This window comes from Bombus huntii, chromosome 14, assembly GCF_024542735.1.
Source record: "Bombus huntii isolate Logan2020A chromosome 14, iyBomHunt1.1, whole genome shotgun sequence".
Taxonomy (NCBI): domain Eukaryota; kingdom Metazoa; phylum Arthropoda; class Insecta; order Hymenoptera; family Apidae; genus Bombus; species Bombus huntii.
Window position 1 is genome coordinate 3,729,125 of NC_066251.1, and position 24,918 is coordinate 3,754,042.

A 24,918-nucleotide genomic window follows, 5' to 3' on the forward strand; every position below is an offset into this window, starting at 1 on the left:
ATCACGCTGAAACATATATACTGCCGGCGAATTCCGACAGATAAAGGAACCTATTGCGTAAAATGGTCCGAGCGAACGTAGCTCGTCGCGTGAATCAGCTATCGGTACATACATCGTTCCATCGACGTATCGGAGCTTGGTCGAGCTGTAAATGCCGACAGGGACCCGGGTGCTACATTTTTTCCTTTTCTTTTTCTTTCCTTTGTTATGAATTCTTTGTGTGAATATTATGAGCCACTCAGAAGTAGTATGGTAACGCACAGTGGTTACGAAATCACGACATAAAGTTCGAAACAAATCTGAAAGTCATATCGTGGCTACAAAAAATATTTATACATAGTTGTATTTATCGGGGAATTTATAAATGCTAATTAATTGGATTCAAATACATCAACACTGAAACTACTGCCGTAATACATGTACCTAAATTTTCTGTATAGAAATCAGTATAATTCAAATGGTATTAAGTAACGTAAACAGACTTATTATGGAATCTAGAATCTCTCATAGGTTTAATATGGAAATATAAAAAAATATATAATATAAATATATAGAAACGCATAGAAATATGGAAATATGGAACACTACAATATCTCGGCAAGTAACCAACAAAATCAATCGGCAATAGCATAAAGTATTTTTAAAAGCAAAAGACAAGCATAGTCACGTTTGAGTTTTGCTTGAAAATCTGTCGTTGAATGCGACTGACTCTTGTACTTAAATGCGTATCAAAGTACTGGAGAGACAAGTCAAATAGCGAATATGTATTAATTTCGTTGTGTTTTAACGTTAGTTTCATTGAAAGGAAGTATGTTCGTCTTTCTGGGAAGCTTTTCGAATCAGGTGCGTTCCGTATTAGGTGCAGTTACCCTAATTATATCTCTGTTTAAATGAAAATCAATATTAATTTTGCCAAAAATATTTGTATGTGTTCGATAATTGTAAAAAAAAAGAGAAAATCCGAAATTTGCCATTTTGTCGCGTTTGGTTGGTTTTAGCGTTTAACTTCGTCCCTTTTAGTAACAGTTTCACAGGACTACAAATAGTTGACGCGGTGAAGTAAAATACAGGACCTGCCGGAAACGTTTCATTGGAAAATACGAATATGTAGAAATACTTTTCGTCGATCGAGGTTCTAGATCTTTTGTAAGCACCTAGGTCAGAAAAGTATTTATGCAGTCAATTGTCTGTTATATCAATAAATAGAGCGCCGATGTTAATGCATTTGTGGGATACAGAAATGCACAGTGCACATGTAATATGCAGAACTGAATAAAATATATAAAGTACAATACTCGTTGCAATATTAAATATTACAACGATTGTAATAATTAAATATCATAATATCGAAACGTAGAAATCTATGTAGATTCGTAGGTTATTTTAGCTATGTAAAAATATGAAATTGCATATTTAATACCTATTGTATGCTTAAGACGATCGTTCATGCTACGCGAATAAACTAAATAAATTTTTGCTGTAACTGCTCCTCAACTTCTATATTCATTTTCAGATTTGTTTCAAACTTCACCAGAACAATCGTGATAATCCTGACTTGTCACAGTACCAATAAAACTGCAAAATGTTTTATGTAACACACGCACACATGACATATGCGTAAAATTCTTCTATCGCAATTGGTCAAATATTTACATACATATACTACCAAATCCTCCAAAATAACGCTGTGTGATGACGTGAAAAGTAATTCAACCTATAGCAGCTACAAAATGTAACGTTGCATTCCTGATTAATGAAACGCAACGTTGGCCTTTGAGTCGATTAATCAATGAAATTAAGCAACCGCTGTATTCAATACTTGAATTTCCTGTTGTCTATGCTGATGGCTAAACAATTTTGTAAGTCTAAGTCGGACATGCATGGTATGCGGAAGAACGTTTACGAAAGTCATCGAAGCGGAAGCGATGGCCACATGTCGGTAGATTATTGTGTATTTAATCAAAAAGGCCTTGAATCGGTGTCATAGGTCATAGGTCAGGTTGATCGTTGTCGGCAGGTTTTTCATGGATTAGAGACAGACAAACTTGAGATCCAGTTTAATTAAAGCGGATCAAAATGATCATTACTTGTATCATGTCTATTCTTACTTACATCTGTCATAAAAGATATATATTCAAAAACAATATCTTACGACATCTCCTACTTATATTATGATTCATATAGGAAGTAATTCATATATCCTAAGACGTTTCCTACTTATATTGTGATTCATATAGGAAATAATTCGTACGATTTGTTTTATCGCAGATGATTTGCATTCTTCAAAATTAGAGGTTTATCTAGAAGATATTTGTTGCAAAATTTATTCGCTAAATTCATTATCTGCCTAGATTCAACATTAGTATCTTTAGCCTTTGATTCCCAGATCCATGGTTTTTTTTTAAGTGGAACAAAACAATTTGAAATTGACAATTTATGGGCCATCATAAAATTATACAAAATTCGTATTCGTACTATTTACAGTAGATAACGTTGCTTACTAAATGTAGATTATATTGCTAAATGATAACATTTTGTATTTGAGAGTTAATATAATACTACAATGAGATGAATTCGAATAGGTGTAATCATATTTCTATCTTAACGACAGGCACTATTAATTTTGACAAGAGCTTATGCGTGTTCTTAGAGTTGAAAAAAATAACATGCAATTACAGAAGGAAAAGATCTAGTCTTAAAAATGCACGAATGTCAACGTATCAGCCTTCAGCGAACAGAACGAAGTACATTAGCGCGAACGCACGAGCTCAATTGAAATTAATTGCGTCAGCAAATAAATAAACCGAGACACTTCAACGTATAAATTGGGTAATTTTCTTCGTGTAAATTAAAGCTTTCCTAGCGAATCGCTTGCTCGATATTTGGGAATTAATTTTCTTCCTTTTCTTAAGAGATTGCATAACGCTATATTTAAAAAATTCCCTTCTTCTTAGACATAAATCTTCTTATAAATTTATTTATAAATTCGCTACGGTCAACGCAAAGATACCCAAAATTTTCTCATTCAAATATATAATAGAAAATTAGAATAATAGAAAAATTTTTAAACTACTCCCTTGAATCTTCCAATTTTTATCACAATTATTCGTTTTTTAATTGGGCATTTTCAGTGGAAATATTTGGAATATTGCCAAATCTTGCGACCGAAATTTCCTCACTGACTCGCCAATTTTCTTTTCAGCATCCATTGGACAGCCTGCTGGGAGAGAAGAAGACGTCTGGCGTTACTTAACACGATGACTCTACTCTTCGTGTGGAAGTTCTCTGATTCCGTAACGGAGCGAAAGTAAAGGTAAGCCTTACGTTCGCTATGACGGCCGAGCAATTATCGTTCCACCTGTGCGGTTGGATTTCATCTCCCGAAACACGTTCTCGTTTCAAGGCCAAGGACACAGCTCAAGTAGTAGAGGGAGGTCAGTGTTCGCCGGTGTCGATCTTCCACCGCGTCAGCATGCTCCGCTTTTGACAGGAAATGGAAAAATAAGACGATCCGTTTCTATGTTGCTCGCCAACTTAGCGAATATCGTCCTGTGTTTCGCACGTGAACCATTCAGAAAGAAGATCTTCCACGTTTCTACTCGTCTTTCTCCGAATCTTAGTACGTTGAGTGTCTTGGTAGTCATCGGTGACTCAAGTTACTAAATTGTTTGTAGTGATTAATATTTAATATTTGATGATATTTGTAGAGAAAGGTGAGCAAATATAACAGAAGATTCTGCGAAGATTAAACCGTACGGTGTAGTATATTTCAATTTGTCGCTACTCACGGGGTAAAATGTATAAAATTCGTATGGCAGTCGACCTGTTGAAACAAACCAATCTGAACCTCTTAATTAATAATAAAATAATATAACGTTAGTATAATGCAGCATCGAGTTTGAAGATAAAATTCGATTATTTTTACTCGATGCTCCGTTGCGAATTTTCCCATTAAAAATTTCGAGAAGAACGAGTTACCAGAATCTGAAACAAAAATTTGAGAAACATTTAATAAAAAAGAAGTTGTGGAATTTTTAAATGGGGAATATAACTTGTGGGCTACCCTGTACGTAATATCCAGTAAAAAAAAATTGCTAATTTCCTCATGAGTCTACGAAAATACCAATTTAAAAAGACTATCAAAAAATTGGAAACGCAGGAACTGTTAACAGAGGCGGCCGATGGATTTCCATTTCGTTTGTTTTTTTTTTTTTTCTTTTTTTCACTTTTTTTCCATAAACGTAGAACAAAGCGTAACAGTACACCTGTGCTCTTGGCATTTTTGCAGGCATCGTGTTTTATCGATCTAAGTAGATATAGGTGTTCGTAATGAAATTGTATTTTGAAACTTCGAGCAGATGATTCGTCACGTGTTCTCGGGCTCGTAATCAGACCAGCAGCGTTAGAATTCGAATACGAGAGTCGCGACTAATGTTATGTCTCAAGTAACTTTAGCATGAAAGATAGTTCATCATTTTCAACATTCTTTCCTAACACGACTTAGATAAATAATTTTTTATGTAAAAATGAATTTCTTCTTAGTTATCTCTAAAATTATCTTTGATATTCCTAATAACGAACCTGTTTCTTAGAAAAACTCTACTTCTTGAGAGTTTTCTATCCTCCACATTATATCTTGATTAATACATTCTATTTCTTCCTTTTCAAATAACTTCTTGCATGGATTTTTATAATTTAAGGATCTTTAAAATGAGCCGACATCTTCCAAGACTCGATTCCCTAAAAATAAAAGTTAACGCTCTCTTTCTTATTCATAAATCTACAAATTTATTTTATCTTCTTTTAACAATCGAATTTCAAAATATTCTGCTATCCGATAGCTCAAGACTATCTTCACTGTGACAATTTAAAAAATCTGCTAGGCATATTTCACTTATATATTTTACCGTCTACTCTATTTTCTTGTCCGTAAGTTTACAGATTCATTTGCTCCTTTATTTTATTACGCTGTTACATTTCAAGATATTCCGCTATTTGATAGACAAAATTTCACAGAAACTGTTGTACCTGTAGCATTTTTAAAAATATACACGTTCCCGCTAATAATTCAAATAAGAATAGGAAACAGAGATGAGTGCCACCTGGCGAGAGAATGATTTTCAACTAAAAATCGAGATTTAGTAACAGTAACGTAGAATGAGCTAACAGGTCGACGAATAGATATCGTGACGTCATAAACCAGAGGGAAAAGATAAGAAAAGATAGGAAAAGAGAGACGGTGAGGAAAAAGCATGTTAAGTTAGGTTATGTGCTCCTGATACTTCATAGTAAATTAAATCGTGCGACGAAAATTAATAAATTACACGTTTTCTGATATTGGTTCGTGCACTGTCAGAGTAGCATTACAAAGATAAGGCGGTCTTAGAAACACTCGTGTCTAGTATTCATGGGAAATTTTATTTTAAATAATTAGTTATTAATTATTTAGTAAGGACGTGTTTCGAAATGATCACGAATTAAGCCTATATTTTTTTGTATTAATTTCATATTCGCTTCCTTGTTATTAATATCGTATTTTTGCGTTTGCACGCGTAAAGCGAATCTTTTAGCTACCATCTGGTGTCATTTTTATGAATATTCGATGAGTGGTTTATTTTTTGTCCAACTACATTTGTTAACAACCTGTTCTGATATATTTTTAACCTTTTAACGTATTTACAAGCTTACTCCGTACGCTTACAGAGTCATATTTCGATCTATAAACCGTGCAGAACAATATTCTACAGTTATTATAATTATACAGTGCGCGAAGTATTCTTTATTAATTTATACAGGGTGGTTGGTAACTGGTGGTACAAGCGGAAAGGGGGTGATTCTACGCGAAAAAATAAATCGAAAATATAGAATAAAAATTTTTCGTTCGAGGCTTTGTTTTCGAGAAAATCGACTTTGAATTTTCGCTCGGTACGCGTTCGGTACGTTATAACGGATCTCACTGTAGATCGTTGTCTCGATGGAAAAATTAAAAAAAAAAAAATGTTTATTCTATATTTTCGACTTCTTTTTTCGCGTAGAATCACCCCCTTTCCGTTTGTACCACCAGTTACCAACCACCCTGTATAATTGAAAATCATTTATTACATACGAAATCCAAACAGATTCAGTACTGGAAAATAGTTTATGGCCTAATCGAAAACACGCAATCGTAAAAATTCGCGAATTATATTTGTAGCTTTGCTGGTTTTTACTTTTTGAAGCAATAATAACCACGTAGCGGTGAAACGGTGCAACTAATCGCTATTGCCGTCCTTGTCGCACAATATAGCGCTCCTTGTTTACAAATAAAGGAGCTTCTGCCATCCCTCGATACGGACTGAAAAGGCGTCATGTTTCTAGTTCTGGACAATTTCGATAAATGGCGAAATATCTTTAGTCTGTAGATAAGGAAAGCAATAGTGGGCGACGAGGACAGACGTATGTCGCGTGCGCAGCGTTAGATAGAGCGATTAATAATAGCGAAATTATGAATTTTACAAAATTCATGTGGTTTCTATATAACTAAAACGTTCCAGTAAACGTTTAATTAAAATTAATCAGCTGTTTAATCATTTAATGGCCGGCCAAGCGATCCCAGACTGACCAACCCTAATCCCTCAATGAGAAGTAACGTGAAGATATGACGCACACTATCGCTCTCTCCTTCAATCGTAGTTCGTATTCTCTGCTTTTGTCGCATACTATCTCTCTCTTTCTATCGTCACTCCTAACGTCTGTCTTTGTCACGCATTATTTATCTCTCTTTCTATGGGCGCTTCTAAGCAAATAGTTAGACTTTTGTCTTCGGACCAGCCATATGCTGCCATCAATTAAGGAACAAAGGAACTGAAACTTCGAGCATTTACTGATTGATGGTAGCACATGGCTTGTCCGAAGACAAAAATCGAACTCCTAACTCTGAAACGTGTTTCGGACAAACCGTGTGCTGCCATCTATTAAAGAAGGACAGAACTGAAACTTGGAGCGTTCATGGATAGATGGCAGCACACGTCTTGTCCGAAGGCAAAATTTGAACATATTGCTCTGAAACGTATCTTGGACAGTTCATGCACTGCCATCTATTAAGGAAAGATAGAACTGAAATTTGGAGCGTTCATGAGTAGATGGCAGCACATGTCTTGTCCGTAAGGTCGATGGAAAGATACAGTGGTAGTGTGCAACTAAGACAGACGATATGAACGACAATAGAAAAAGAGGGCGATAATGTGCGAGAAAGGCAGACTATATGAGGGGCGATAAAAGGAGACAATGTCCGAGTTTTTCACATTTGCCGTATTCTAACTTGCGAATGTTTGGAAGGGAAGGGGATTGGAGGTGGACCAAGTTAAAGATAAATTATAAGACATTCAAATTCACTTACTTATTATGTTTTAAAAATTATATAATAATTAAATATATGTAATTAGAGTTGGACGTAATTAGAATTAATGTCACTGATGTAGTTTGGATGTGTTGAAGATCCTGCGATTCCCGTTACAGTTTCGTGATATTGTAGCAGAAACAATCCTGTAAAACACAGATAAAATATTAATTTCCTTTGTCTCGAAATATTATAAATAAAATTTAAGGGTACTACAATTATTTTTGAATAATGTTATTTTTAAATAAATTTATTTGATGCTATAGAAATTACTGTAATTATCCAGCTAGTATCGCCATGTTTTTTATTATTATTTATATTATTTATATTAATTTGCAATTTTCTACATAATATTTCTATTGTCTATTTATTTTCTGTAACTTATCTGTTTATTTTCCATTTCCACAAATCAATTATCTTTGATACTCATCCTAGGAATTTTTGCACGAGAGTAGTGGTATTTTCAATTCGTGTTTACGTGTTTAGTATTTGCTTGGCTTTTGTACTCATCGTTAATTACTGTTTCCAACGAAAGATATTTTAACAAACTGCAGAAAAAGTAATTGAATCATCAATTTGTATTAACAGTAACATTTATTTGATTAAAAAAAATGGCAGATGATGATTTTGATGGAGATGAGTACGTAATATTTACTGAACTGGTATCTTATACATATCCACTTGTGTGTATTGTAGTTTTATGACAAAAATTTATTGATATTTTGAAGAATAATTATAGTCGTAAAGCTTTTAGCAGTACAACTACTTTCAGATGAATGATTTCTTGTTAAAAAGATTCCTTTATCACCTTATTACACATAAAGTTAAACATAACCTAAAAGATATTTAATAAATTATTTTAACGATCTAGTATAACATTTCTTTTATACAATTATATTTATTTCAATTTAAGTATATCAAGATCGTTGAATTTTTCCTCATTTACAGGGTAGCAGATGATTTTGATGATGTAGATGATGATGACAACATTGAACTAGAACCTCAAGAAGAAGATGGAGAAAATATAGAATTATTAGCAGCTGGTGAAGCTACTGGTGGAGTGCAAAGGTCCAAAAGAATTACAACAAGATATATGACAAAGTAGGTGATGTTAAACAAAAGCTTTTGATGTTAAGAATAATAAAAATACTTTAAATACGTGCTTTTAGATATGAAAGGGCAAGAGTATTAGGAACAAGAGCATTGCAAATAGCTATGTGTGCTCCTGTGATGGTTGAGTTGGAAGGAGAAACTGATCCACTGCAAATTGCAATGAAAGAACTAAAACAAAGAAAAATTCCAATTATAATTAGACGTTACTTACCTGACAACAGTTATGAGGATTGGGGTATAGATGAATTAATCATAATAGATCACTAAATTCTGCTTAATCTTGTACATACTAAATAAAGATGTAAGGCAATTTAAAAAATATCAAAGCTCATTGTATCTATATTATTTTCAACTTTGTATAACTCATTTTAATAAAAAATATTTAGCAACTATATTATTTGCGTATATATATTTTTGCAGTTATAAAATCCTTTAAAAAGGAAAGAAAAAAAACATGTTTATATTGCAATTATGTCAGATTTAAACGTCAAGTTGACGTTAGAAATATGACAGTTGAGGTTAGGAAGTATTATGTTAAATTTGAATAGAAAAAGAATCAACTTTTTTCTATTACATAATTTCTTTCAATATTTATTGATAAGTTTTAAAAAATGAACATAATGAAGTATGAAAATATATAGATCATTTTATCTTGTACTTTATCTATTGAATACTAGATTAGTAACGATAAGACTTTGAATTGCTGTGGACGTCACTGTGTTCGATGTTTTCTTAACTAATAATCGTAATAATCTATTCATGTAAAACAACTTTGATTGATGAAATATAATATTATGAAGATTTGTTAAATTACGGCAATAATATGACGTGGTGAGTAATATCATTTATAATTATTTATTAATCTAATGGGTCTAATAGGTTAATCTAAATTATTCTATTATGAATTATAATATAATATACATATAAAATATCTATTATAATTAGTCTAATTAAAGGTCTAATAGGTTACAACACCTCTAAATAATATTACAATGTATACAGGAATCCTTTGAAGAAAAATCATTTGACACAGAGGCCTACACCAGCACCACCTCTATTAACTCATTCAGAAGACAGAGAATTAGATATTGCAGTTCAAAGACTCATTTAGTATGTATATTTATTGTTAGAATACTTGTTGCCATGATGTATTGAAATATATTAAAAAAATTTCGTATACTTAAAAATTTCTTATTTGTTTTTCAAGCGTTGAAGATACAATTAGGAAATTAACAAAGGAAATGAAAAAATATATAGAAGCTGTGCTAAATTTAGATCGAGCAGACCAAAGGTTGACATTAAACCTAACAACTTGTGGTTTAGCACATCTCAGTGATGAATTCAGAAAAGTAGTGGAAAATTACCATTCAGTAACAACACAGGTAAGTTTACAGATTGTTTTTACATGATAAGAAATATCATGAAAATTTTGCTCATTTATTAGATTGGGAAAACAGTGCAAGAAATGGCAGCTCTCTGTCAAAAAACTTTCATAGAACCATTAAAAAAATTACGAGATGAATTCATTTTAATAGCTGCAGCAATTGCCAAACGTGAGGAACTGGTGACAACTTGGAAATACTCTTATAATCGTGTCAAAAAATTGCAAGAGAAAAAAGACAGAACTGCTAGTCATATCGCAAAGTTAGAAAGAGAACGCAGAACAGAAGAAGCAGCTGCTAAGGACTTGAAGACTGTACATGCTCAATTACTTGTAGAACTACCAATGTTTTTAGACAAGAGATTGGAATATATTAAACCTAGCATACATGCTGTAATCATGATACAATTAGATTACTATGGGAGTGCAACTCATTTATTTACACACTTAATGCCAGTACCAAACACTTCAGGATCGCCATCCAGTGCTATGGTACCTGAAGACGAATACCAACAAGCAGTCACTAATCAAATGAATAGAATAAGAGCTCTTACAATAGTTAAAGATCATTAAGAATCATAAAAATTTCCTAAACAAATATCTTAGCAAAGTTGTGATAATTTAAATACTGAATCTATAAAATTAACATAGGTACGAATGTATTTATCACATGGCAGTATTTACATTCATATTGTAAAAGTATCGATAGATTTATGATGGAACCATTCCTTGATTTCGTTTCCACTGGGCACCAGAACGACGATTGTGATTAGCGCGTTCCGCCTTCTTGGTGTTCTTTTGCTGCCTATTATATAATACAGCTTTCTCTTGTCCTTGACCTTTAGGATTACCTGCACATATGAAAACAACATCATTTTAATACTGGAATTGATAAAAAGACACTAATAATGCATGCTGTATTTAAGTGTAACTATTAAATTATATTCAGCACTTTATAAAAATTGACAAATATACCTATTACATTCGGTGCACCTCTTCCACTTCGCATTTGCCTTTGTTGTTCTGCTCTAGCACGTACCTCTTCTGGATTTTGTACAAAGCAGTCTCTCCCATTTTGGTCATTCCTTACATCTTCATCTTCTGACTCCGTTTCAACTTCTTCAGTTTCAACCTTTTGTTTCTCGCGAAGAACCTAAAATTATCGTTCGTTAATTTTTATATAATTATGTTAATAGTGTTAGTGAAGACTATAATTTAACCGAATTATATAAATACAAACTCTAGGTATAGTAAAGGGTCTTAAATCTGCTTCGGTCGAATCATCCTGTGTACCACGTATATCGCTATTATCATAAGTATCATCATACTCGTCATCGTATACATCTTCGACGAGACTGTAACTGTAACAAATTTTGTTTATATTCTTGTTATCTACAAATATATATTTTTATATGTGTTATATGTATTATTCAGAGTAACCTTGAATCCTTACTTTTTAGTTATGTAATCTTTAGGTATATCTATGATTTCTTTAGATTTTTTAACATATATATTATCACCCTTTAAATTATCAAGCATATTAATATCCAGTCTTTCAATACCACTAGCTACATCCTTAACTGAAGTTTCCTAGAAAAATAGTAAGAATATTTACATGTTTATAGTAGATTATGTATCGTGATGCAAATAATAAAATGTTCTTACTGTATAGGTTGGTAGTGCACTAGGCCCTAATTCCATCAATTCTTTTAATTCTGGTGGTAATGAATCTTCTAGTACGGCATGTATCACAGCTGCACTATCATAATTGTAATACTCCAAACTTGTCTGTAAAATAAATGTTGTTAAATGCACGCAATTCTTTCATATTAAAATAATTACCTCAATAAAACCTTCATCTAGATGATTTAAAATATCTTTAACATCAGAAATAAGAACAGCCAATTCAATAGAATTCTTTGCCACAGTTCGTTTCTCATTTGAAGATTTTATGTTTTTAGATATAGTTGTCTGACTTAAAATACCACTAGGTCCAGCTGCAGCTACAGGTTCCTATGAAAAGGTAATATTATGTAAAAGCTTCATCAAAATACAATTTGCAAGCCATTTCTCAAACTTACATTTACTTTATTAGAAAAGCTAGTATCTGGAATATTGGGTCTTCCAATAATTGTATTGACTGATTTCACAATATAATTACATTTTATTGTATCACTGAATAATATTTGTTAAGTATAAAAAGATACCATCATATATTTATCTGTCTATCATTGCAATCATAATAGTACTACATTAACAAAAGGATACGCATCAGGACAAATATTCGATAATATAGTCAAATCTAATTTAACAGGATAAAATTGATCATAATCTGTAATAAATTCTTTTTCAGAAATTGCTAAGGTTAATAAATTAAGATATTCGTCCACCCGTTCCTTTACCTCTGCCTCCTTTATCGTACTTCTAAGCATAATGTTATAATCATAATATGTTATACATTGAATGTATTATACTTTGTAATTTAAATATACATATACACTTACAAATTTTCTTGAATAGTCAATATTGGTTCATATATAATAATACGAAAAAGCTTCAAAATTTCAATCCTTATTACATCCAGACGATGCTTTAATTCTATATATTTCGGCATATTTTCATCATTATATGCTAAGTTCTTTAATATTTTATACATCTCAGGTATTGTGTTTTCATATACTGAAACAAGTCTAATGATAAATGATAAAATAAACTATTCAGAATACTTAGAACAAATAAGGACATAGTTTAATTAGTTTAACTTACTTATTCATAAAATCCACTGTGTGAAATATACTCACTGCTGGAGAATAATTTGTTAAAAACACACCAACAGTTGATGATATATCTAGAACATATAATATCATATCTTCCAACTGGAATAATGTAAGCTTCGAGGAATTAGTATCCTGCTTTGACAGTGAAACTGCTTCATTGGTATATATAGAATCACTACCAAATTTTCTTTCAACATTTTCAAAGGCCTAAACTAACAACACTTATATTTAATTCTGTTTTGATAAAACATTAGTTGTTCTATATATTGTATCTAACACCTCACCTCTATAAGACAAGGAACAGCTCTCTGAAGATCATTATTATACTGCGGTTCTAGTGCAAATAAAGAGTTTAAGATCCTTTCCATTATTTTTGCATTTTCTCGACCATAAAGTTGGCAAAGATCAAAGATGATGGGTACCGTAAATATGTATTTTTCATATAATAAATTTCCAAGAAATGGACGGTTCATATATTCTTCAGGACTTTCTTTATTTGTGACAAGTCGTGCAAAAATTATAAGTACATAGTGACTTAGTGTTTCTAGAAGTTCTAACATTTCTGGGCAATTTGGAAAATTTTCTAAAGCATAGAATGGCGGTGCATCTTGTAGAAAAGATACCAATGTATCTAATACTGAAGTATTAAACACAATATTTGACCAAAATCTAAATAACAGATACATAAATATATAATATATGTAAATGTATGTGTTAAAAGAAAGCTTTTAATAATTTGATTGCAAATTTGATTATAATCTCATAGAAGAATTATTGAACATTTTCAATGGTACTGTTGTTACTAATTATGCTTACCTATAAAATGGAAGGCTGAGTAACCATTTAAAATCATTGATCATATAATTGACAATTTCTATCCATCGTAGTTTTGCTCCCACAATTTCAGATCCATCATCATTATATATATTAGGAGGTTCATAATGTAAAAAATAGTGGTCACTTGCCCATATTTTACTCTAAAATGATTGCCACATAGAAAGAAACAATTTAACATTTATGATAACATTTTTATAATTTCATAGATATTAATACATATGAGAATTTGTTAACAAGTTATTATTAAATATGAAAAGTGATTTGAAGATGTATGAAAAACTCATATAATACCAAAGTAGTAAGATTTATTAATCAAAAGCTTGACGAATATCAATTGATATATCCACAAACATATTGCTATTTATGTACGTACCAAAGCATCAACCTTTTGGACAATACCATTGGTTTTAATCGTTAGTTTTAAATTTTCTAGTGGTAGAAAATCGGGATTCTGTTAAATAAATGAAAACATTATGCAAGTTTGTAATAAATCGCATTGTTCTAACCTACTATAACGAATGTTTTCATAACGAGACATTATGTATAATAGGAAATAAATTACCTCATAAGGTTCCATATTCTCTCAAAGTATTCTTAATTGTCGCTAAACAACTGCACAAGAAATTAATTGTTGAACAAATTGCGATCCTAACAATGCACGAGCGCTAAGCGCTAGAGTCTTTTCGATAACTAACCTATCTTTGTAAGTTGAAAATTGCAAAAAAAGATTGAAGCCGGGGAATCCCAAAGGACAAACTTTGTAGTTTTGTTAAGAAATTGGTAGTACTGTAAAAGATTCTGACAGTGACAGTTACTCTTGACATCGTTCAAAAGCTCTGTGTCGTAAAGGTTATGTTTTGAACATTCATATAAGTACTTTGTTATCAGACCGCTGTACTATACTTCGTTATTAACGTTCTTATAAATAAAATAGCTCAGAGTTTTATATTTCTGTATAATGTCTAAGGATACGAAATTTTTTACGAGACCAAAAGTAAGATTTTGTCAACCGGATACTGGTAAATCGATAACAAAAGAATTAAAAAGCTTGACTGATCAAAATGGTATTAAGGATAAGCCGAAAATCCTAAGTGTCGTAAGACTAGATAAACCTGTTAAATTAGTGAAATCGAATGAAATATCTGGCAATCAGGAAAATAAAAGTTCAAAGCTTGTTGATAATGCATCAAACTTCACATTACATGCTAATGCATCTCCTTGTTCAATTGGAACTTCGTCCTCTTTGGATAAAAACACTATCAAGACAGAAAATCAGAATCCTTTAAATGATGCTAACAACAGTCAGAATATTAAAGCAAATATTAAAGAAGTTAATATTCCCAAAATTTCTATTAAACTTCCAAACAATGACATAACAGTTTCTACAGATTCTCCCATTGCACAAAGTGAAAGTTTAGACAAGACACTTAAATCAAAAAATTCTGATAAAATTAATGGTTCAAAGAAAGAGTACACTAAAGGTAGAAGAGAAAAAGAAAATAAATCAACAGTTGTTAAAAAAAATATTAAAACTGTAACTACAAAATCCACAGATTTAGACATTTTAAAACATAAGAATCGACTTTCTTCTGCTGGCACTGGTACAAAAAAGTTAAATGTCACACAGAAGACATCTAGTTCAATTACAATAAAAAAGAATCTAAATTCAAAACTTCGTGATATTATGCCATGTTATAAATACAGTAAAGTTGTAAGAGATATAATTGGTCCTAAAATACAACCATACATAGGTCCAGGAGTATCACACAGTCAGCCAGATGATTTAGCAATTTTAGAAACAGATGAAAACATTCATACAAAGCCAATTATTTCTGGAGAAAAATTGGCAAAACCAGAATATAATTCTATTATGTGTACAATTAATAAATTAAATAAAATGAAGAAACAAAAAGTTATAACTAATATTGAACATTTACCAGCTTCATATAAATATCTTATAAATGGAAAGGTAGTAAAAATGTGATGGCTTACAATTATAAGATCATAAAATATTCTCTTATGTTTTGTGTTTTAGGTTTCTACTGCTTTAGATTTCCCTCTTGATGAAGCAGTTTACAAAGATTTGGTAGACTTATCCATAGATGAAAATCAATTGCCAAGCAGATTAACTCGTAGTAAAGATCCAGAGCCAAGACAAAAAGATGTTGTGCCAATACTCTCTGACTTTTTTACACCTGTATCTACTGAGGAATATTGTACTCCTGTTTCTATAAAACCACGAATTCCAGAAACTGTAGACAGTTGGAATGCCTTCAGAATAAGTGATCAAATAAGTGAATGGAAACACATTTTAAATCATGTATAACTGGACTAGTATTTTTATATTATGCATAACTTATTTGTTAATTGCTATTTGGAAACTACTTTGGTAAATGTATCTTTTTGTAAAATGTAAAGTATTTTTTATAAAACTCATCGAATGAGATTCTTTAACAGACATTTTGTAAAATATATATGTTGAAATTAAAAAAAAATAATAAATGAATATATGTACAATTAATTGTTTAATATACAATTATATATCTTATTTTTCTACGTGAATATATAGTTTCATTTTACAAATTGCATAAAGCACCAAAGATATTATTATGTGATTCATGTATAAAAAGAAAAAACAATATAAAGTTCATGATACACCTAGGCTGAATAATTGTGGGGGATTATACTGGTAAAAGCCAAGCTAGATTCATGTAATGAATTTACAATTTTATATATGACAATAACATTTACGATATTTTTCTTCGCAAGCTGTAATATTCCTATTTGTCAATAATAACGCATAATTGTCTTTTTTAGTGATTCATGAGTTTAGTGGTTGAAACAGTTGAATGTAATAAATATAATTTATCTACCAAAAGGATTCAGGTTCTTATTATAGTCATCATCGTCATTATTCTTAAAGGGATTTGTGTCGTCGTTATCTTTAAAAGGATTAGTAGTGTCATCGTCTTTGTCTTCGGCAAATGGATTTTTCGATTCATCGTAGTCGTCTGCTCCGAATGGATTCGATGGTACAATCGGTGTTTTTGGTGGCACGTACGATTTTTGAACTGGTGATGATTTTGGTGTCGTGCTGTTTAGAATACGAGCTTCCTTTATAGGTACTGGCACAGCTTTCTTCGAATTTCCTCGTGGACTAGATATGTCATTGATTGTACCAGAGATATTCGCTTCTATTGATGAAGAGTACAGATCTGATTTTGGATAAGATCGCAGTCGATCATCCGCTACTGTATTATAATTATCATACGAACGATGAGTTTCAGTTTTTCCTATAATAAAATTTTTGATTTGTATAAAAAATTGTGCTATGTCTTGAAGAGTAAATAAATTAATTTTTTTAATCAAATAAAATTTTGTTTACCTAACGTTGTGTTTTTTCCCTCCGATAATCTGATCCTGGCTTCCGCTCCTGGCCCATAATTCAATTTTGATTCATCAAACTTTGCCACCGACGCAGACAACATCTTATCGCTATCTGTGATCACCATTAATTTTTTAAAAACTCCGCGACCAAAGTAATCAGCAACTAATGAGAATGGATCCTCTGCTCGATCCAATAAACTGTGAAATGTTTCATGAAGATCTTTTGATTGTTCCTGTGCTTTTATGATATCCAACAATTTTTTATTGTCTGGTAAACAAGCTGGACATTCATTTTCGTTCTCTGAGAATCTTTGAAAGCAGCTATTACGAGAATAACGTCGTACATGTTAAAATACATCATAAAATATTATTATACATAATATGATATAAAACCTGAACTCACTGTTGATGATATGAATGCTGACACATAAAATGTACTGATGGAAGTTCTAACTGATGGTGACACGCACTGCAACGTGATCCTTGGAAGATAATAGTACTATTTTTAATTGAATCTATTTGTTCTCGTATCTTTTTAGTATCTGCTCGATACTTTTCAGATAATTCTATATCTGCTTGTGTTTGTTTATGCTCTGTTCGTAACACACTGTTAAAATAGGTTCTCACATCGCCCAAGGTACAAGAAAGTGAAGTAGAAAGTGCATCAAGAACCATCAATGGTGATAAAAGCCTTTCTTGACCTGTCCAATATAAATTTTATTTAAAAATGTTATGTGTAACTGGAATGATTAAATTAAATTTTAGACATACCTATGTGGGTTAGTATGTCTGCAAGAAGTTTAGTTGGTGCTTCTTTATTTCTTGCAACACTCCATAAAGCTTGGACCCATAAATTCGGATCTTGATGTCCAAATCGTTTGCACGTAGCTAAAATTTGTTCACTGTCTCCTTCGCGTAAATGGAATCGTAATATTTCTTGGTATCTATATATAATATAATATACATTATAAATTTTTGAAGTATAATATCGATTGTGTAAGTTACCTCAACCTACAATTTACTTTCTTCATAAAGAAAGAGTAAACCACGCCTGAAATTATGCTGATGGCATAAGATTAATATTTGATCCTTATCGTAACACGCTTCCGAATTTTGTAAAAGTCGTACAATTTTCTGTTCATATTGTACTTTTGCCACATCATTATCCAAAGCTGACCAAATATGAAGATAATGTTCTACTAAAGTGTTGTATACCAAAGTACTCCACCTATGTATTAAAACATTTAACTTGTAGAATATAAATTGAACTTTCCTGTTATTTATTTCGGTATACTAACTTGGTATTCATTTTTACTAGGTGCTCTAAGAATTCTACGAGACGTTCTGAATTATTTAAAAACAAGTGAATAAAATCTTCTGGATTAGCTTTATCGATGTGTTGGTCCACAGTACCGTCTAACATTTCCTGAATCAAATACGTCATTACAAGTATATGTTTTATTGTACCAATATAAATCTGTTATTTTTTAATTCCTCAATTTTACCTGATCTACAAGTGGTTGATTGGAAGGCCTATAATTGGTACATAAGGCTTTTAAAAATTGCGTTGATTCATCTGGCACATTTTCTATTAGGATAGTACCATATTTCTTCATGTTGGATTCTGCCTAAAAGATTGTCCAAAATTAATCGAATAAATTGAATCTGGATGCACGTCTAAATGCATGTATCAACGTACTTCTTCAAAGTCCAAAGTAGCCATATATTCTAATGCCTTTTTGTACTCGTGTTTATCTTCTATTTGAATACGAAGATACCATTCGTAACGATCATGTTTTTTTGCAAGCAGCAAAGCATCCTCCGGCGATGCTTGACGACAAACTTTTATTGCAATTTCGACATCGAAATCAATCTCTCTATCTTTTGTCTAAAATCATTATATAACATAATCATAAAAATTACCGATAAATTTTGTACCCAAATTAGTCATAGTTTGTTTACCATGATAAATTCTTTTAATTTATCTGTATGATTGAGTTTCGTATAACAATTCAGTAGCAAAGTTGTATGATCTTCTGTTGCCTGCCCATTTTTATGCAAAGCTTGCAAATAGGTCGTTAGATTATCTATGTGTTGAGAATCTAAAAATTTTCTAATTACATACGACGGTTCTAACTTTCCAATAGTTTTAATATATTGTTCTATCGCTCCGGTATGATCTCCCTTTGAATATAAATGATCGCCGTATTGTCGGAATATATCGACTAAACCTTCAGCATCATATTGTTGATTCTTAGCTATTCTAAAAATAATGTAATATTAAATTATAATTATATACAATTATAATTATAATTGAAATATTTTCTACAACTTCAGGTAGAAATTATCTACCTTATAGATATATCATATAAATTCTTCTTGAAAAGTAATGCTAATTTCGATTGCAAGTCTTTTTCATCTAAGTGATAAAGTTTACTATCTCCACTGAGTATAAAAAATCCACCCCATTCCGATAGAACAGCTTGCACAGACAACATTGGGGCAGAAAAAACAATGCATTTGTTTTGTATATCAAGTACTGTAATTACATGTTTATCCACTCCTGGAGGTATTGGTTCTATAGTACTATAAACATATGATATTTTAAAAATTAGTTTATATTTAATGAATTTGTAAAAACTATGAATTTGTAAAATTTCCTTACCTCGGTTTTGCAGAAATGGTAGTTGTTGTTCTTGGATCATTCGCAGCTTCTTTTGCTATAATAACTAGGTAACTTCTAAACCACTCTAACATGATTTTTTGACCGCCAGCTGCATAACAAGGACCTCTACCATCTGGTGTGTAACAATAAATTGCCTAAAGTAATACAAATTAATTAGTAGAAAAATATTTATTACATACATTCCATAATAAAATTATATTAATGTTATTACATCATCACGACCAATCATGAAATGACTATCTTGCATAGATTCTGCAAGAACACTACACTTTCTGGCACAGCCCATAGTGTCCAAGGGAGATTTAAATTCTTGATCCTTAACAGTAATATTATATACGAAAACGCTATTTGGTGTAGCAACAAATAAATGAGTTTGTTTGCCACTAGATTTTATTGCTAAACCAGTAACTGAAAAATTGGTATGTTCGAATACTTTTATCTTGTTTTTCCTTTCCCTAGTTAAATCACCCCTAAGGATTGAAAGTTGTGTATTAAAACATGTTTGAAAATTAGAAGATTACCATTATTAAAATTAATTATTTTTACCTATACAACATAATAGAGCCATCTCCAAAGCCAATAGCCATTAATGTAAGACTAGTATGCACACATAGAGCAGTTGCAGGAACTGCTCTATAACTTGGTATGGCTCTACTTATACGAAGACATGTTGGATTGCCTTGTTTATCTGGTTTAGCTAAATTCCAGACCTTTATGGTAGGATTACAACCTGATTCATCTTCCTAAGAAACATACTTTTCATTAATGACAAATATCTCTGCATCAATGTGTAACAATTATGCAATGATACTAACACCAATGGTGAACAAGAAAGTGGAATGTTGGACTTGTTGAGCTAGCGTTAATGTGACATCATAAGCGCGAAATGTGGTAACATCGTAAGTTCTATTCACTAAATGCACATTGCCTGTGTAATCTCCGAATACTAGAGTCCCGTTACCGCTCGTAGCTGCTGTCACTTGGGCGTCCTAATCAACAGAGCATACAATATACATCGAACACGATAGCCTTAACCTATAACCAAATATCATGTCAGAAAAAATCCGATTTCAGTCGATGAATACTCACACCAAGAGCCGTGGCTATTTTCCCGCCGTCAACTTCTTTTTTAAGATCAAAAAAATTGAAGCGTCTCCACTAAAAGATAAATGCGTTTTCGTGTGAGGGAAAGGGGGTTATGTATACGACATATAAAATACGATCAAATGTTCGAATAAAATGTGAGACTAACCTCGAGAAATGCCATCATGTACAGCAATTATCTATTTACACATTTGCAACAAAATATTGTCGACACAGCCAGTGAACAGCGTGTTAAAGTTGTTTCTTTTGACACCTAACAACATCAAGTTGCACGCCCGCCATCTTTTCACCTATATTTGACCAGCTGATTATGCATGACATTTCCCCTCAGTTATGATATATATTTGGTCACTCGCATGCGCGGTGCAAGCACATGTATTTTCTACTGTACCGACGTGCTGCATCGATGCATTTAGTTTGCTGCACTTTTGCAAAGATGTCGATGTAGGATTATTCGGAATCATGCGCCACCTGTGTACGCTATTTGGTACTAAATTCAATATTTCGCGGGATTTAAAATTGGATATCTTTTTATTCACTCGTTTTTTAAAAAAGTATAACACACCTCTTTTATTTTAACATTTTTTATCTCTAAAATCTAATTTATGAATACTATAATTATCAAGAAAATAAATATCATTTTAATTGAAAAGAAAAAAAGAAAATAATAATTAACCCTTTCTCTCCATTGAAACACCAAATTAATAAATTAAAATTTCCTTTATTATCTCTACATTAAATAAAATTATCCCTTTTGTTAAAATTGGGATAAAAATATGCCTAAAGATATTTTGAAGTGAAAATCATTTGGAAAGGAATTATGAAACACTTTGCAAACACAGAATACCGTAGCAGTTCTATCAATGATCAAAATTGCTGAACTCTCTAATTTCATTGATCTATAAATTAAAAATCAACTGCTATGGCTTTCCGGATTGCCGATCTCGATTAGTAAGACGTAAGTTTTGTTATATTTGTTAAAAAGGACGAACAGTTAGTGTCGATGATTGGGGGCTTGTTTTACAAGGTCTGTCTGCTCGAGACAGAGGGGATCAAGAAGAAATGGTCGCGAAAAACTCTGAAAATCGATTATGAATACAACACCGGTTCCATTTTTTGCGATACTTTGCTTCACCAGACGATCAAGGACCAAGAAAGACGCATCCGCTATTCGATGTTCCTCTATAGTCCCTTGTAAATTCCATTAACTCCTTCGCAGATCGTCGTTCTTCGTCCTCGAACAGGATTCGCTGCAACCAATGAGGCTTCTCTCGCGAAATTCGTACAGAAAAACGTTCTCCAGGAACTTTTGTTCAACGATTTTTATAAAGACTATCACGAAACCTTTGGATCATTGAAAAGAACCCGGTTCCTTGTACGAATTTCGCTTCACGAGAACGCACGAGCATCTTCATCTTCGTTTTCTCATTTTCTTCCCTTTATTTAGTTTTTAATTCTTTTGTACCGTTGTCGTGCTCGCGTTAGAAAGAAAACGAAAAACGCACGGTTCCTCTCTTTTTATTCAGTCTGCGATCGTTTCTTGTTTCAGGACGAGCAACGTTCCATGATCTCTCTTTTTTTTCTTTTTCTATTTTTATAATATTCAAAACGTTTAGTGGAACGATGATCGTCTCGGTTCGTTGTATCACGTTCATGCGTACACGCCGACGATTTATTAATTAATAGCACGAGTTTCGTCACTGTTCCTCTCGTTTTATGATCTATCTATCGTGGAGAATGGTTCCTGATTTTTCGCATCGTTCCAGGGATCAGAAAATTACTGGATTTTGCGTTCGAACGACAAGTTCTTGCGGGCGATGTCGTTAGGGGATGAAATTGGTTGTGTGGATGTAGACTGCGACACGGTGAACACGAAAGACTTTGATTATTTAAATTTTCAGGTCTTTCAGTCTCGTGGAACACTTCGAGAGCATGTTTCGTAAATTTTTTTGTTACCTTTCCCGAAGTTATTTTTATTTATTCTCTGATTAAGAACAACGTGCACTGGAGGTACTTACTTTGGATTATGAAAGGATTCAGATTTAAGGATCGTGAATTGTATAGAATTTTTCTGTGACGGTTTCTCTGTTTATTAATGGTTTTTCATTTTCTTAAGATTATGGAGTACTTCTGGCTTTTAACCAATGTGTTTTATTAAGGAAAAATTATTACATACACCGTGGAGATTCGCGTTAGACGGATTGGAGCGAAATTCAGGTGGATTTCCCCTTCATTTATTAAAATATTCCGCCACTCAGCGGCCAGCGAATGTTTCTCATGTCAAGGAAAAATTGTAAAATTTCTTCTCTCCAAGCATCGTCGAAGTATTCCTCGCTGTTTAAGCATGTCCAAACGGGCATCGAATTCCCGTGATCTTTGTCTGAGAATTCACCGGTCGCAGTTTACGCTGTCACCTCCTCTTCTCTTCTACGTAATTTGTAGCAACACCTGATTTCGTTTCATTCTTCGTACTCTTAAATAATATCGCTGTAAAACATCGTAAACTTTACTTTTCAAATTTCAAAATTTGCATTAACCTTACCCGCTTTTCCATAAAATCTTTCTTGCATTCTGTTCGTTGTACGTTTCTATCTTTAATTTGCATCTATATTAGAAATACAAAAACAAAAAAGAAAATTGTTATAGAACGTGATATTCATTAAAAACTGTCTATATAATTTCTTAAAATTACTGGAAATATTTCACGCCGATGCTATTCGTGATTCAAACGTAAATTCAAAATTTACGAGATTTTACAGCAACATTAAAACCGAATCAGTCAATTTCTCTATGCCTTCGAATCATTCCACTCACTTTCCCCCTCTCTCTGTCTGTCAGGTTTTCTCGATCGGCAGGGGATTAGGAAACACGGTATTCTTCGACATTCTTTCTCCATTTTTATTCTTGGGGCTCGGGCGAGGGACGATTAGAGTAAACGCGAAAAAATGTGATCTTCCGTTCGAGACTTTACAGATGTAATTCAGCGTATTTTACTTACTCTATATAAACTATTAAACAGAGTGTGTGTGTGTGCGTGTGTGTGTGTGTATGTAGATGTCTGTATGCACGAGACCACGTGTATGCATCTGAGTATGTCTGTTTTAAAATCGTTCACGAATAACGTTGCAATCGGATCTTGATCGGTTCATCGTATCGCACTTTCGCTTCTTTCATTTCCTTCTCACGCTCTCTTTCTCTCTTATCAAACATTTAATTCATATATAATATATCTATATTATATATCTATATATATACTTTACAAACAGGAAACGATTAGACGCTAGGGCTTCACGATTGGCCCGAAAATCGCCGGGTATTCCTTTTAAAGCTGAGAATGGACCGGACAGAGGGCGTCGTTTTAATTCTTCGATTCAACTCTTTCAGAAGCTTTTCTTCGTTAATTATTACAGAAGCTCCTTTGGTTATTTGCCCCCGCGAGAGCTTCCGCGAGGCGGTTCGTACGTAAAGCGGAAGCTGACGTGAAACTCAATCTTCGAAAAGGGATACCCGGCCTAGACGCGCGCACGCTATTGCGTATGATCGCGTCCGTTTTCTTCTCCCTTTTCTCTTTTTTTCCCCCTTTTCTCTTTTTCCCTCCTTTTTTTTGTTCTTTTCTTTTCTTTTAAATGGCTTAAGGATGCACTTCTTTGTAAAATACAGTAATATCCCGCGCGCGTTTCTACTACCGTATAAGTATATCCGTTTAGAGATTTGTTCTTCATATTTTTTTTTCTTCATCTTCTTCATCTTTTTTTTTTCTTTGTCCTCCGTAAATTTATACAATAAAATATCACAGTTCTGTTCGTACCACGCAATATAATCAATATATTGTTTTCCTTACGTTGCCTATGTGAGTCTCTCCATCTTTTCGACATTCTTTCGCTCTTTTGCACTTTCGTTTCTATCATACATCTTCATTTATACGGTCGTTTATTTTATTACCCAGTCGTACACGCAGACACGCACGTGTTCGTTACGCTTGTAACCCTTTCTCTCTTCGCGAAATTGACGATTATACAACGAGTATGGTTTCGTAGAAACGCTTTTAAGAAGATACTCAGTCGCTTTAACCCTGAAGAATTCGATAAATATCGAGCAGATCCGTGGGCAATGGATTACGGATAAAGTTATTACATTTATTGTTCGTTCGGTAATCGCTACATAACGTGGTAATCAAAAGGAATCGATCGGATAATCCGCAGATAATAAAGAGAAGTAGAGTCTCCCATTGTCGCCTCGCAACTATTGCCTACTC

General features: G+C 32.6%; 5 protein-coding genes and 1 long non-coding RNA gene across 7 annotated transcripts; 4 read left to right on the forward strand and 2 right to left on the reverse strand.

Moving 5' to 3' along the window:
- The first annotated feature begins 152 nt into the window (after window positions 1-152).
- LOC126873428 (uncharacterized) lies at window positions 153-4,575 on the forward strand. Its single transcript, XR_007692400.1, has 3 exons — window positions 153-2,829; window positions 3,203-3,313; window positions 3,404-4,575. It is a non-coding gene; the product is annotated as an uncharacterized LOC126873428 (long non-coding RNA).
- A 2,653-nt stretch (window positions 4,576-7,228) lies between these two features.
- On the forward strand, window positions 7,229-8,883 carry LOC126873427 (DNA-directed RNA polymerases I, II, and III subunit RPABC2). 2 transcript variants are annotated; one of them, XM_050634270.1, is made up of 3 exons: window positions 7,229-7,332; window positions 8,327-8,479; window positions 8,548-8,883. In XM_050634270.1, the coding sequence occupies exons 1-3, from the start codon at window positions 7,244-7,246 to the stop codon at window positions 8,756-8,758; spliced, it is 453 nt and encodes a 150-aa protein (XP_050490227.1). In that variant the 5' UTR covers window positions 7,229-7,243; the 3' UTR covers window positions 8,759-8,883. The 2 variants fall into 2 exon arrangements, with proteins under 2 accessions (XP_050490227.1, XP_050490228.1); XM_050634271.1 differs by lacking the exon at window positions 7,229-7,332 and adding an exon at window positions 7,823-8,018.
- Window positions 8,884-9,035: 152 nt separating this feature from the next.
- On the forward strand, window positions 9,036-10,842 carry LOC126873426 (bridging integrator 3-like). Its single transcript, XM_050634269.1, has 4 exons — window positions 9,036-9,322; window positions 9,494-9,601; window positions 9,699-9,873; window positions 9,936-10,842. The coding sequence occupies exons 1-4, from the start codon at window positions 9,315-9,317 to the stop codon at window positions 10,443-10,445; spliced, it is 801 nt and encodes a 266-aa protein (XP_050490226.1). The 5' UTR covers window positions 9,036-9,314; the 3' UTR covers window positions 10,446-10,842.
- Window positions 10,508-14,420, reverse strand: LOC126873421 (activating signal cointegrator 1 complex subunit 2). Its single transcript, XM_050634261.1, has 15 exons — window positions 14,182-14,420; window positions 14,049-14,098; window positions 13,860-13,937; window positions 13,466-13,626; window positions 12,934-13,318; window positions 12,639-12,856; window positions 12,377-12,562; window positions 12,141-12,296; window positions 11,954-12,047; window positions 11,715-11,885; window positions 11,538-11,660; window positions 11,326-11,462; window positions 11,113-11,233; window positions 10,848-11,025; window positions 10,508-10,723 (listed from the first exon to the last, which is right to left on the reverse strand). The coding sequence occupies exons 2-15, from the start codon at window positions 14,061-14,063 to the stop codon at window positions 10,584-10,586; spliced, it is 2,163 nt and encodes a 720-aa protein (XP_050490218.1). The 5' UTR covers window positions 14,064-14,098; window positions 14,182-14,420; the 3' UTR covers window positions 10,508-10,583.
- A 24-nt stretch (window positions 14,421-14,444) lies between these two features.
- On the forward strand, window positions 14,445-15,992 carry LOC126873424 (uncharacterized). Its single transcript, XM_050634268.1, has 2 exons — window positions 14,445-15,455; window positions 15,522-15,992. Exons 1-2 carry the CDS (start codon window positions 14,445-14,447, stop codon window positions 15,810-15,812), a joined length of 1,302 nt encoding a protein of 433 aa, XP_050490225.1. The 3' UTR covers window positions 15,813-15,992.
- LOC126873420 (vacuolar protein sorting-associated protein 11 homolog) lies at window positions 15,993-20,978 on the reverse strand. The gene is made up of 16 exons (XM_050634259.1): window positions 20,812-20,978; window positions 20,649-20,717; window positions 20,375-20,548; window positions 20,106-20,302; window positions 19,771-20,029; window positions 19,539-19,693; window positions 19,226-19,459; window positions 18,836-19,136; window positions 18,573-18,761; window positions 18,379-18,501; window positions 18,172-18,299; window positions 17,889-18,101; window positions 17,645-17,817; window positions 17,277-17,574; window positions 16,872-17,194; window positions 15,993-16,779 (listed from the first exon to the last, which is right to left on the reverse strand). The coding sequence occupies exons 1-16, from the start codon at window positions 20,827-20,829 to the stop codon at window positions 16,352-16,354; spliced, it is 3,282 nt and encodes a 1,093-aa protein (XP_050490216.1). The 5' UTR covers window positions 20,830-20,978; the 3' UTR covers window positions 15,993-16,351.
- Window positions 20,979-24,918: the final 3,940 nt, after the last annotated feature.